Raw genomic sequence first — 14,722 nt, forward strand, 5'->3', positions numbered from 1 at the left:
GCAGGAATGGCTTGTTTGGAAGAGGAGACTGGTCAGTTCATTCAGTCATGGTGGTCAAGGGCAGAAGGTAGATCACAGAGAATTACACATGCTTCACCTTGCAATACCTTTGAAGCTCTTTGCCAGCAGCTGGGCCAGAGAAGAGCTCACACATTGCTGGGAATGCAGCACATTCCCAATAATTTTGTGACTCTATATATGGGCTTATTGCTGGTGCTGCTTCAAACCAGGACCAGCTCAGGCTGGAGGGTGAGATCTTCCTCTCAGACTGGAAAATATGAACTTGGAGCCACCAAACCTATCTAGTGGTAAAGAGAGGATTTCAGGGAAGCCCCGGACTCTGCAGGAGATTTACCAGCAAAGAAACAAATGGAAGAATCCAAGCCAGGAAAAAATCTGCTCAGATGCCACCCACAGCAGGAACCAGTCCATGCTCCCTGTCTCGGCAGTGTTAGAGCCAAGCTGAGTTCATCTTCTGTTCTCCAACCAGGAATTCAAAATGACCTACGAAAACCATGATGACCCTGAGGGGGAAAAAAGTACTCAAAGGGTTGTCAGGTTACACATCTTAAAGTTTTCTAGCAGACCTGGTGCTGTGAATACACAATGTGTGTATGTGTGTGTGTATTCATGTAAGGGCACAGCAAACAGCAGTTCACTTCTGCACCAATAAAGCTGTCCTAAGGAAAGGAAGATAATACAATATTAATTCCTCAAAAATAACTGCATCCTATGTGGGGGGAAAAAAAGTTTGTCTTAACAAAGCACCAAAGAAAAGACAACAAGAATCCAGTCATCTTTAAGTTAAACAGAATGTGGGTAGAAAAAAAATCAGATCCATAAAAAAAGCACCAACCAATAAGGATCACTGAGGCTGTTGCCTTACAGGAACCTAAAGATTATAAAAAATATGGATAATTGTAAACAGAAAGACTAGGATGTTGTCAGTCCAAGTTGGCCAGATCTATCCTACTAAATGTCTTGCATGTGTCCAAAAGTTTAGGAGAATCCTTTGAAATTGTTTATGGAAGTATGTAAACTACTGTTTGTCAGTTTTTAATTTATACATAAATATATGGCTACAGAGTTTTCTCTGTATTTTCTTACACAGCCCTGGTTCAGGAAGCTACATGACCACATGCTGAGCTCTGCCAGGGTCAGCCAAACCAAGCCTGGCATGTCCTAAGAGGCTTCCCGAAGCTGGCTGTGTTAGTGCCAGGGTTTGTGCAAGGCACAGAAGCATCACAGGAGTGCTGACCCCCTGCTTGTCAGAGTTAAAGGGATTTATTATCTTGGGACTGCTTTCTGCCATACTAAGTGTGACTCCCGTTACTATTCCCAAGCAGTTTTACATAGGCATCAAAGACTTTAAGGAGCCTGTAACTGAGAAACCTGCTAACCTGACCTAAGTAATATGGTTTGTTTGGATTCAGTGGGACACTGTAGGGATATTGCACTAACACTCTGCTGTACCCTGTACGCCTAACCTAGCCATCAAAGTGTTCAGATTAGCACTTATGAAACAATCTGTCATTTCCATTTATAGTAGGCTTGAGAATTTGGTATCTCTGCCATAGCACCACTTTGATTTTCCCCATTCTTAGTCTCTACGACGGCCAATACTATGATGTTGGTAACATCTCTATAAGAGAAAAATGTTGCTTGTGCCATATTTCCATTTTAGTTTATTTTCCTAAGAGTCTCTCTTTTCATTTTCTCATCAATCAGCTCCTGAATTCTTTGATTCCTTGTCCTTTCATAAGGCCTTCTCCGTGTAATGATGTTGTGCTGTGGTACTTCGTTATCCAACCCATCAACTTTGTAGGGAACATCCACTGCATTGATTTCTGGGTGCTCCTCAGTGGCATTGGAAGGGGGTGCACGTGTTTTGGAAAGCAGAGGAGGGCTGGTGGCAGACTGTGTGGTGGACACTCCCACGGGAGGGCTGAGGGTTGTCAGGAGCTCCTCCTCAATGACATTATTCTTATTTACATTGGCACTGGTTACATTGCCATCCTCTGTTAGGTTGCTGTACATGTTGCAGGACTTGCAACACAGCTTGTGGTACCCAGGAATGGAGCAGTAACGGGAGAGAACTTCCATGCGACAAAACATTGACTTGTCTCCTTGACAATGATCTTCTGAAAGAGAAAAAGGGAACAGATAAATAAAGAGCATCTCCACATTAATCAGAAAAAGAAACACAGCTGAAGCTTTGGCAGTGGGCGGAGTGTTTGATATTTAAAGTGGGTTGGGAAACTGGCAAATGAGCCTTCTACAAGCAGAAGCAGGCTTATATTCAACCTAAAAGTCAATTCCAAGAGTTGCAAAAACTGATCTGAACTGTATGTACCAGCTCCATCCAAGGTCTAGACCATCACACTTGAATTTTTGCCTTCACAGCCTGGAAGCTCTACCCTTAAGACCGTGAAGCCACAATGAATTGTGTTACTGTCTTGGTTTATACTTAAAACACACGGATTGTGCTGTGCTGTTTCTAAAACTACACTGAACTCCCACAAAGTCATGAAGTTTTATATTAAGAAATCTATTTTTTCCCTATTTGCTCCTTTTAAAGCTTTTCTGCAACCAAACAGTGACTAACCCCAGTCAGGGGTAACATATATTTATCCAGACTGTCTCAGGAAAGTCAAGTCCTATTTTGATGTGTATAATTCTCAGAATTAATCCATCTCCACTAATCAGAGTGATATTGTTGCCAGGTACCCCTACGCTGAAAATAGTAGTGTTTTCTCAGCATGTCTCTAGTTTGAGAGAAAAGTGGTGCCATGACACTTTTCTACTCCTTCCTAGAAGGGATCTGATATCTTTGGAACAACAAACTCCAGTCCAATGGAGCCAAGCCAGTCCATTAACGACTGGGAGATTAAGTAAAAGCCCTGATTTTTGTGTCAATGACTGTAATAAAAGAGAAAGAATGATAATCTATAAGCTTTAAGCTGTCAACAGCTGTTACAACAATTTCCACTGTATGGTGCTATGGCAGATCCTGATCTTGCTGAAATGCAGGTGGCAAATTGTAGGCTGAGGCATTAAAGGTGAGGTGGTCAAAGTGTTCCTGACTGAGAAACATAAACAGAAGCCTACTCAGAGATTCCCAAGCCCTTGTGATTTCTGCTCAGGGGAGGCAGAGGACTGTATGAATTGGTGGGGAATGGGTGGTGAGGGTCTAGTAGGCTCCTTGGAGAGAAAGCTGCCTGTCCTCTGTCCCATACAAACCACCCTCAGCTCCATCCTGTGCCTCCAGGATGAACTAATGGAGCCAGGCACTGCAGTGAAGGAAAAATCCCAACAGGCAGCCCATGCTAAGAGAAGAGTCAGAGGATTTGTAGGAGAGGAGAGCAAAGCAAACTGACCAACACCTGGCATCATCACTAATAAAACATCTTCTCTGTGACCAGAGTGCTGAGACAGAGATGAAATCACTTGTCTCTCTCCCCCTGCTCTTACTACATTTCCACCTACTCTTACAGTAAAGGGTGAGTAACTCCAATTACTTGCTTTTATTTAGAGTGCACCCGATGGGAGACAGTGCTCTCAGCCTGGAGTCACATTTCACCCTCCTGCTACAGCACTGCCTTGTGTCAGCACCCTCACAGCAAAGGAGAGAAGCAGAGCAGGTTCAGCCATAAAAGGGCATTTGGAAAGCGTAGGTGCTACCTCTTCACTCATCCTCAGTTAACAAAACCAGGGCATCGTGGGTGTTTCATTGGCAAACATATCAGTCTAAAATAAACTAATAGCTGGTGCTGCTGCTTTCAAATGCTAGTGCTGGCTGAGGCAGGTGAAAACACCTCCTGTACGTTGTATCTATGCTCTGATTGTTGCTTTTGTTGCAGAAAAGCAAAATTCTAGTTCTACTTTAGAATGGGCCAGGTATTTTTCATGCTTTTCAAATACTAAACTGAAATACTGCTGGAGATTAGGAATGACTCCTTCTTTAGGAACATAAGAATAGTACCTTGGCTTTGGAGAGATTTTCAAACCAGCCTTTAAGAGCTGGAACTGTTCATACCTGCATGCACAGCTCCATACAAAGGCCTGAATGTGCCTATACAATTTTTATATATTTTTGCATACCCCATAAGAGTCCTCTTTGAACATTTCGCCTTGTGATGCATGACCCTTATGCATATTCCTCCAAATGGCTTCCATAATAAAAGCCAACAGATATAACATTTAAATGTGATTTTAACAAGGCAGGTCTGTTCTTGGCTTTGTAAGAATCAGTAACAGCACCTTTAGAAAAATGCCTTTTTTCCTAACAGAAACATGCAATGTCAAGCTTAACAATACATGGAAATAAAACTGCATTATGTAATAAGTTTTGTGACATCTGATAAGTTTTATAAATAAACTCTGCAACTTCTCAATGCCAGAATGAAATTTTGATTCTCTATCCAAACAAAAAATATCCAGATTTGCTGAACTTTTATTTATTTTTACTTGCAGTATGCATGACAGACTGAAAGTATATATTCAAAACATTGGTAAGAAAAAAATAAATCAGTTTCACAGTCACTTTGGTACACATTAGTCTCATAAAAAAATATTGAAAAGCAAACTGAATTGGCACATCTTTAATATTATGTTAAATACATACAAAACACTAATAAAATATCCCTGATAAACCAAAGTGCATATAGACATAGTGCACAATGCCCAGATACCTTATTGCACCATTCTCTATAGCCACCCATCTCTTGAAACATCACTAAACATTGTCTATTTAAAGGTAACAGTCATGAATATATTTATACAGTTAAACACCGATTATTTTACATAACAGTATTCAGTGCCAGATACGTGTCTTTGCTTTTTCACCTTGTCATGTAAATTGTTAACATGTTTCAGGAAATATTAACAGCAAAATTTAAATATGTGATCACATGATAATGACAAGTTTGAAGTGCTACACTGTTGACGACCCAAAGATTCAAAAATGCCACTTTTCCAAAAAATATTATCAAAGCAATAAGGTAGTAATTTGCTCCAAGACTGCAGTTTTACATTTCTACTATTGGTACTGACTGTCACAAAGAAGTTTATGACTTGTGAATTCCAAATCTTCAACACAAACACGGAAGGTGAAGCACGAATGCCAGTTATATTTCAGTAAGTCAGGCCACAATCCTGTCTCCATGAAGATATGGATATGCACTGTGCAAATCAACCTCCAATTTAATTTACTGCCTTCCAATAGTTATCGTTCAAGTAAAAACACTCCATGTGAAGATTAACTCAAGGTACCAGTGTACTGTTCATATTTAAAGCTGGATCTGGTAAATTAATGCCATTTACATTTCAACATTAAGGCATTTTTCTAAAATTCATCTCCTAAGCAAAAAAAGCAATAAAAATTGAGGTAATTCTGTAGTAGTTCACACTGTTATGTTTGCCAGTTGACACATCTAAGAGCACACACGCACACACACACACACACACAACCATACCAGTCAAGTCAGACATGCACATGGTGAAAAAAGACCAGAGATGTAATGAGTATAAACAGCTCCATGCTGAGCAGCTGGAGACATCGTAGTCAATGAAAACATCATATTGCCTCCGCCATGTCAAGGAAAACACCACCACGCCACCTTCACCTTGGACCATGCCTGCTCTGCTTTGGGTTTGTTTCTAAAGTGAAAATGAGCAAAACTGGCAAAAATTGTGCGATGGAAAAAATGAACGCAGCTTTTCTCGAGGAAAAACCCTCCAAACGACCACCAGAGTCTGGCCAGAGCAATGGCATCAGAGCAGCAGGGAAAGTACTGACAGAAACTCGGCTTCTGCTTCCCAGGGAGCCCTCCATGGGTCACAAACGAAAAGGTGAGGGTCAGGAATAAAAAATGAGCAGCAAGGGTGAGGAAAGCAACAGCACCACAAAGGAAAATGGAATGAAAAAATTCTTCCACTCATCAGACTACCCTGTCAGCGAACTGAAACCAGAGAGTTACGAGATTTCGGGTTTTAAAGGAGAACTTTAGCACTACAAGGTGTCATTATTGTGATGTGATCACATTCACAATAAGTTCTCAGTTTTGCTATCAAACTGAACATCAGGAACCAGTAAGAGCCTTTTTTCACCACCACCAAGCAACAAGCAAACCGATCCCAGCTCCCTTTCAGAGGACTGCAACATACTGTGGAGATCCAACTTCACACATCCAACACTTCAAGACCTCCACCACCAGTGCTACGCAAGCTCCAGAGAAGAAAGACACCGAGCACCGAGTGCCTGGTGTGAAAAAACAGATTCAGCCCAAGATTTAAACTTGGCAAAGTCAAGGGAACTTTCCGCATAGAGAGAAGAAGAGAGCAAAAGGCAAAGTCCACATTCGATGTGGCATGCATTTAAGGGCAAAGGCAGAGTTATAAATGGGTCTTTTACTTGAAGATATTTTCTGGATGGGGTAGTCTGGATCAGGTCTTGACAGCCATTGTATCATGTAGGTTTTCTTTGAAGGATCAGAAACGTTTCCTTGAACAGAGGAAAAAAAAAAGATGCAACACAACATATGTTAGGCAGCATTAAATTGTTGTCCTGTCAGAAGGGGACAAGCTCAGAGAGTGAGTGGGCTCCAGTTGTGAAGGAGCCCAGGGAAGGATTACAACCAAGCTGTCTGATTTTGGGCAAAAGGAGCTGTTTGGGGAGGTTGCTACAGCTCATGCCCAGCACTTCACAGCCAACACTGAAGACAGCCCAAGGGCCAGTTCTCCATCAGCACTTCTCATGGCAGTGTCACACATCCCCAGAGACATGCAGTCTAGTTTAGTTACAGTGCCTCATTAAAATCTTTGTATTGGAGACTGTAATTGACAGCTTGCTTCTAATTAATTAGAAATCAAAAGCTACCCTGAGAAATACACGAGGAAAAAAAAAGAATATGAATGACTTAATAATAGGAATATGTGAAATGATCTCACAAATATAATTTGCAAACAGCTGAAAAGCTAACAAGGATAAAGGCCTTGTTGCCCTGGATTAAGGAGGAACAAATTAATTACAGTTTCTAAAAACTGAGTTAGATAACCCCTACAGATAACTTATGTTTGACAGAATGAAAAAGAAGTCTGGAACTGTTGGTGGAGGTGGGGAAAGCAAAGAGGCATCCTTGGTTAGCCACAGCCCAGCAGCCCCTGGCCAAGCCCCACAGCTCTCAGGGGTGCAGGGCTGGACTCAGGCACTGTTCCTCTCCCAGGGCAGCTGTTGGCTGCTGGCCGCATCTGGCCATCAGCGCTGTGCTGAGGTCTGCCCCAGGCTCTCAGGCTGTCCTGGGCCAAGCTGTGCTCCCCAGTGGAAGAGTGCCCAAGAAGCCCATCAGCCACACAGCAGCTTCACATTTAGAATTCTACTCAAAACAGGGACTATGGAGAAGTTTCCTCACCCCGACAGGCATAGCACACAAGTATCAATTAAATGAAGGCGTTGCAAATAATTAAATAATTTTTTTTTCAACAAGTAAGAGAAGCTATAGAGGAGAAGCCCTTACTGGGACAGGGAGGTAGTCTGCAGATCCTGACGCTCTCTGGTTTGCTGTCCTTGCACAGGCCAATGACATTGTCCCTGGTCCGGCACAGGACTGGGCGATCCTGGGTGCCATTGCCACAGCTGACAGAGCACTGAAAGGACAGGCAGCAGTTACACCCCAGCCACCCTCTGCAAACAACACATCAGAATTTAGCTTTGCCATTTTAAACTGCCCTTTGATTCAAGCTGATGGGGTGCATTATTTGAACCACTGCAGTAACGAAGCACGAGGGAGAGCCACTCACTGCTTCTTGTGGTACCCCAGTAATTGTGAAACACTCCAAGAATGAGCTGTGGTCTGAGCAATAAACAAACAACTGCACATGCGAGCCATCTATTCACAGAGCCATCTATTCACAAATACAGGGATGGCATTCCTTGTCATGCTCATTCCACCAGACAGAAATTAGTCGTTTGAGACCTCCAGGAAGAGACTGACCTGTGACCAGGGTCCTATTCTCCACTGTGCTGGGCATAGCTCCCTGTTGCAGGGCCTCCTGCCCTCGGGGCGGTCGTTGTTGCAGTACTTGGTGTGCACAGAGCGGTTGGTGTTGTCGTGCAGGGGCTGGATGCAGCGCACAGACCGCACCTGGTACCCTGTCTTCCCACAGGATTTGCTGCAAGGCTCCCATTCCCCTGTAACCCAGCTGGGTTGGTGAAGAGAGAGTGAGCAGAGTAAAATTCAAACTGTTGATCTGTAACTCTTAAACACAGGTTTAATGTGATGTTAATACTAGTTCTAATATGGAGAAAATGAGACAATATGAAAAAACATAAGCAGTTAACATGATGTTAATATTAGTTCTAATACGCAGAAAATGAGAAGATATGAAAAAAAACCAGAAGCAGTTATGGTGAGGGTTATTTGACTGCCCCTGAAATGTCATTAATAAGACCCAGATCTTCAATATTACTCTTTCTCATTATCTCCAGGACAAGCATTATTATTACTTTGCTGTATTTGCTTTGATTTTAAGCAAAGGTAAGCATTACTATTACTTTGCTGTATTTGCTGCCCTTTCCAAGACTGCACATAAAAATATGGTCACTTTTATGTCAAAAGCAGCCACCCAAGGGTGCTGCTGAGCTTCCCAGGTCTGGGTGCATGAGATGTGCCTTGTCTCATAATGCAGCATGAACCAGCTGGCTCCCAAATGAGTGAAGCCAAAACATCTGGGCTAAAAACGCAGCTCCTGCCTGGCCCACATCTGGGCACTCCATGGACCATATCCCTGGCCACGTTGGACTCAATCTACTGAAGCACTGGCAAACCCAGTGCTGTGAGTGCTGAGCTTGGGCAGATCAGCGTCCTCATCATCATAAATGCTTGGTTCGGGGGAAGGCAACACTCCACTGAAAACCTGAAAGGTCGAGTTCACAATTTCTAAATCATTTTGGCCACTGAAAAATGAAATCTACATTTGTAATGTGGTGTAGTTGAAACTCACTGATCACCCAAACCGACTCATTAATTACAGCTACAAATTTCATAGGACTTAGAGAAGAACAACAGGGACAGATAGCACCAAAGGAAGTTTACCTAGACTACTGAAAGCTTGGTTATAATTAAGTGAAGACATACAGCAGTCTATAAATATTTACAGAGTGCAGACATCTGCAAGATGGAAATATTGTTCCATGTAAACAATATTCTTGGGATAAACTCAACCAAAAAATAGACATAGTCTGGAGAAACACCCTGAGCTTGAAGGAATTGTCCTAAAAGTACTCATAAAATCCTGGGTTTGAAAATGGTCAAAAAATAGTACAAGGCACTGCACTACACATTCCAGTTAATCAGAAAGTAACAATTTCTCCCAACTTTGTCTTTGTTACCTACAGAAATTACACGCCTGTGAAGAAATGCAAGAGCTGTGAAGCCAGGAATCCTGAGGTGACTTCTGAGACAAAAAGTTTTTCCCAGAAGTGAAGAAGCAGCATATTAGTGTAGGGGGTGTCCCAGAGCTTTGTAAATCTCCTTAATAATTGCCTCTCCTATGTACAAGAGCAAAACGCTTGGATGACATTCTGTGGAAACAGAGCTAACTGAAACTTTAGGGATCCAAGGACAATTTAGGATCCTATTGAGCCTTTGTGGTACCTGGGCCCAATTATATTTGCGGCTGAAAGGAGGATACAGTCCTTTCCAGAGAACCTGAGATATGGTTAGGTCATTACTTCAGTTTTCCAATAAATAAATGTTCAACCCTGACCCATGCAGAGTTTATGGGGCACAGTTTCTTGCCTTTTCTCTCTTTCAAATCTTTTTCTTTTGAAAGGAAGTTAGGAAATATTGTGGTATGTTCTATTTATTTGCTGTGATTCCTGGAACATACACTTGGTCCCCAGAGATAAAAGCTGGGATCAACATATTCCTTTCTTGTTGCAGTAGTAGCACAAAGAATATGTTAGTCCTACATGTGGCAGGAATAACCTGCTGCCAGTCAAAAAAATGTGGATTAAAATATTTATAACACTTGACTATGTAGAGCATAAATGAAGGTACAACAGGCATTTCGTGCTGTACAAGGGCAGCCAGAGAAATCTAACAGGTCAAATATTTTCCCTGTGTTTAAATGTCCAAAAATATGCTGCAAACTTTATGAAGATTTGGATTTGAGAGACTGGACATTGACATTGGTTGTCTTCTGTAGTACTCTGTACATTTGCTCTGACATGGTTAGCCCACACTGTGTAAAATCCACTGGTATAAATTGAATTTTTGTCTATTTTTTATCACCTCAAGATGGCCTGAACACAAAAGTCTGGATCAGGACAGCACTTATTTTCTAACCCAACTTATTTCATAAGTCACAGGAACCAGCAATCACAGAAAGAATATTTCCATGAGCAGAACCGAGCATGAGATCCTCACAGTCCTGGGCCTCTGCAATGGCCACGAAGGTGAAGCTAAAGCCACCTTCCTTGAGGTGACAGTGCTGGCTGGGTGAGATGCCCCTGCAGCTCCAGGGGATGCTTACATGGGCTGGGAGCACTCCTGGAGGTTGCACACCCTGCGGATGGGTTTGGGCTTCTGGATGAGCTCGCAGTAGCTGCGATGAACCATCTTGTGGTCCGTCTTCCTGCGGCAGCCGTACTTGGTGAACTGGTAGCCTGGGGAGAGACACTGCTCTGACTCTGAGAGCTGGCACACCTCACAGGGGGCTCCAGCTTCAGAGGAACTGCACAAATTCTGTCAAGGGTTACAGCAGGAACTGCAGAGGAACATGCTACCAAAGGAGGGGTAAGCTGCACTGAATAAAGACTTGCAACGCAAATTTAACACCCATATTGTTCACCCCCTATATTTTTTCACTCCTTTAATCACAGAATCACTGGTTTGGAAGAGACCTTTAAGATCATTGAGTCCAACCCAGCCCCAACACCTCAACTAAACCACAGCACCGAGTGTCACATCCAGTCTTTAGTTAAACACACCCAGGTCTGGTGACTCCACCACCTCCCTGGGCAGAACATTCCAGAACTTTATCACTCTTTCAATTAAAAACCTTTTCCTGATATCCAACCTATATTTCCCTTGGCACAGCTTGAGACTGCGTCCTCTGGTTCTGTCAGTTGCTGCCTGGAGAGAGACCAGCCCCACCTGACTACCACCATCCTTCAGGAAGTTATAGAGAGTGATAAGGTCACCCCTGAGTCTCCTTTTCTCCTAAACTGAGGGGCCAGAACTGGACACAGAACTCAAGGTGTGACCTCACCATGAAAATGAAAACAATATTTTAATAAAATTTAATGAAAATAACAGCCAGATCCAGCATCTCAAAAACAAGCTGCAAACCTTCCCAGTGACAATCCAATGCTGCAACCTGACCATCAGCCTGGGGAACAGCACCAGCATTCACATCTGGCCCCAAAAAGGAGTCTGACATTGCAAAAGCCACATCATTGGATGGGGATTTAAAAAGGGCTGATGGCACCTTGAGGTTCAGCACCTTCACAGCTTGGAGACCCTCATCCAAATCTTGTACATTTGTCCAATTTTTCATTTTCATAAACCACAAATGAATCAGCCTAGATCTGCCCCAAACCATTTATATCAGATTTTAACCCCATTCACTATTTATTTATCTGTTACTTAAATAAAACTCCTTTCATACTCTGATCTCCCTGATGTCTCGTGGCAATGAATGAATTTTGCATGATCTGAGGTTTTGTTTTTACCTCCTCCACAAGGTTTTGAACACTGGGACCATTTCTTCAAAGCCCATTCATATGACAGTGAGTCTTCTTCCAAAACATTATTGTTATCTACATTCAAGGAATCTTCATGGATCATGTACTTGTAAGTCAAAGATATCTTGGCACCACCATGAGGAATCACCTAATAAGCAAAGGAGATGTAATGAAAAAAGATATGAAAGCCTGATATCAGGAGCTCTGTGAGATGATGTGAAGTAGTGATCATGGCTCACATATAAAAACATCCCCAGAGGGATTGCAACCTTTTAGCTGCACTCAACACATTTTTCCCTGATGAAAAAGTATCTCCATCCTTATGACACAGAGTTTCTAAACTGCATATTAAGAAAGACTGTGGTTGATTTAGACTTATTTTCCTTGCCAGCATTGGACTGACATCATGATACTAAATTTTTTCCATATCCCATCACAAAGGAAGGAAATTTTGTACTGAAATGATAACGGATAGTTCCACTAAAAGACAAAGCAAATTCAACTGCAGAAATAAGTGAAACCAGCAAAGAAAATTGCTTATATTTCTGATAAAACACAAATATTCTTATGATAATCCTGGAATTCTGAAAAGCTTTTTACTTAATCTTGACAGAAATATAAACTATTTAGAAAGAGGTTTTCTTATCACACTGCACTAAGACAAATGCAAGAAAACAGATCTCAATTTGAGCAAAGTGCAAAATATTTGTCCTTTGGAAACGTAGTATTTATTCCTCCTTTGAAGTTCAGCTGGTGTAGATCAACACATTACAGTTTTTTCAGAGGGATTTTAAATCAACTTACCCCTGAATTTAAGTCTACTGCTTGCTAGTTTGCAATGAAAAAAAGAATATATTTGGGTGGTTTTGGGAACTGTGGAACTGGTTTTGCCCTGAAAAAGAGTCAGGATCACAGGAATCCTGCATCTGCCTTTGCAGGATACATTTTCAAAACATGGATGGGAGAAGGAACTATTAGATCTAGCTGATATGAACCACTCTGACCTTTTGTTGATTGGTGCTCACATGTCAGATAGGATAAGTAAGCTGCAGTCTTTACTCAGTGGCTGATTGCTATGCCATCCACAGGAAATAATCACGACAGCTGGTTGCTCAACACACAACCCTGAATTATAACAGCAATGAACTGGGAGAAAGGAATTAAAATACACCTCCTATTGTCTTATTATTGAAGCAGATGTCTTCTTGTAACTCACGAGAGAAATCTGAAGGACATGCTAGCCCACTATGGCTGTGTGGAAGGTGGTTTCCATTTGGCTTACCAGGATGACTATCCCGTGCCGCAGCGGCCCCATGGTCTGCACCGTCTCTCTGTCGTCGTCATTCCGATATTCCCACTCCACACCCATGTCAACAAAGACCTTGGAGTCTGGCACATAGTTGTCCTCACTTAGAATGAATTTCCCTGTTTCACGATTTTTTATAGCTGGGAACAACACAAGAAAAGTGAATATAAGAGGTTTGTTTTCTCATCTCCAGTTTTGTTCTGCTCGTGTCCCAGTGGACGAAGCTGAAAAGGCCAGTGTGCATTTTCCCTCTCTTCCCTCACAGGTTTGGAAAGACTTTTTCAGGTGTTTCACTGAACTGTCAATGCTTTTCTGCTCAGCTCCAGGAACATCAGTTGTCCTTTTCTTTTCCTTTTTCATAGCCTGCCTTGCCAGAGAAATGAGGCCAATGCAGCTGCGCCACAGGGGTCCAGCTGCCTGCTCCCATATAACAACTTCTGAGTCCACTGGCCAAATCCGAGCCAATTTGAGAGCCAGTGGGGGTCCCAGAGTTATTCAGCTCTTTCATATGTTGTAAGGCAGCTCAGAGGGTTGTTACTGCTCCATCAGAGAAAGGCTACTGAGCTAACCCCCAGCGGGTCCCCACAGTGAGAGAGGGACACTAGAAACAGCATTAATTCTCCTGCTCAGATCCAGTCCTGACACCAGCACAGCCCTGTTAAGCTCCTGCTGCTCTGCAGACACCTGCCACTGCACACAGAGCCTGGTTCCTCTCTTCAGCTCTCACCAGTGCTCTATCCTTCACCTAGAGAGACTTTAGCCACCTTTGGATGAGGACAGGTTTTCACCTGAGATGGAACATTTGCCTTCCTCGTTAGAAGAAGCAGGGACTATTTGTTATGTAACGCCAGATTTTAACTCCATTCTCTGCCTGGCAGGTACCTGAGCATCCTGCTCCCTCAGCAGTGGCCAAGGCAGTGAGCCAGCTGTCCACGTGCACAGCACTCACCCCACCTTGGCAGAACTTTGAACAAGGACTGCTCCCTGATCCACAGGGCCAGGCTGCCGGGGCAGCCAGGGAAGCATTCACTGGGGAGAAGCTGGGGTGATTCACACTATGATTAGCAGACCATTCACTGTGAATCTACTTCCAATTAATAGCAGCCTACCAGTCACTGCTTCCCATTGATTACAGGGCCTGGGAGAAGTGGATTTCCATTACCTCCTAAACTGCTGGATTGATTTGGCAGCCTTGTGTCAGTACTGTTAGCAGTGGGGCAGAATCTGGAACAGATCTCAATATAGCTGGGAAATTACTGAGAGTGAGCAGCATGACAGATGCACACAAAGACCATGGAATGGTTTGGGTTGAAAGGGACTTTGAAGATCATCTACTTCCAACCCCCAAAGATAATGCACTGCACCCTATAAAGTAACCCAGTGCCTCTTCCAGCAGCTTTCACACATCACATGCACATACCAACACAGAGATCTGGCTGGGACACCCTGGAATACAGCACAGGGAAATCAAATTGCCAAACAAGTTTCCTAATTTAACATACTTAGAGAAAGTACATGGTGTGGGTGGGTAATGGGTAAACAAGTGTATAAACACATTGTCAGCCTCCAGAGACAAAAATAAACACCAGAAAAAAATATTCTGACTGAAAATTTTCCTACTTGTTACTTACCAAGATGATGAGTGGTGGCATCTGCTTCCTGTATAAGTA

At 42.8% G+C, this 14,722-nt stretch overlaps 1 protein-coding gene across 1 annotated transcript in view; it reads right to left on the reverse strand.

The window, feature by feature from the left end:
- Nucleotides 1-6: 6 nt before the first annotated feature.
- ADAMTS2 (ADAM metallopeptidase with thrombospondin type 1 motif 2) overlaps nt 7-14,722 on the reverse strand; it is a 172,559-nt gene continuing 157,843 nt past the window's right edge. Inside the window, 8 exon segments of the mRNA XM_014312149.2 lie at nt 7-2,141; nt 6,413-6,502; nt 7,515-7,644; nt 7,992-8,199; nt 10,534-10,666; nt 11,735-11,894; nt 13,029-13,192; nt 14,684-14,719. Coding sequence (XP_014167624.1) covers nt 1,681-2,141; nt 6,413-6,502; nt 7,515-7,644; nt 7,992-8,199; nt 10,534-10,666; nt 11,735-11,894; nt 13,029-13,192; nt 14,684-14,719 — 1,382 coding nt within the window. The 3' untranslated portion in view covers nt 7-1,680.

The sequence above is a fragment of the Geospiza fortis genome, unplaced genomic scaffold, assembly GCF_000277835.1.
Source record: "Geospiza fortis unplaced genomic scaffold, GeoFor_1.0 scaffold55, whole genome shotgun sequence".
Taxonomy (NCBI): domain Eukaryota; kingdom Metazoa; phylum Chordata; class Aves; order Passeriformes; family Thraupidae; genus Geospiza; species Geospiza fortis.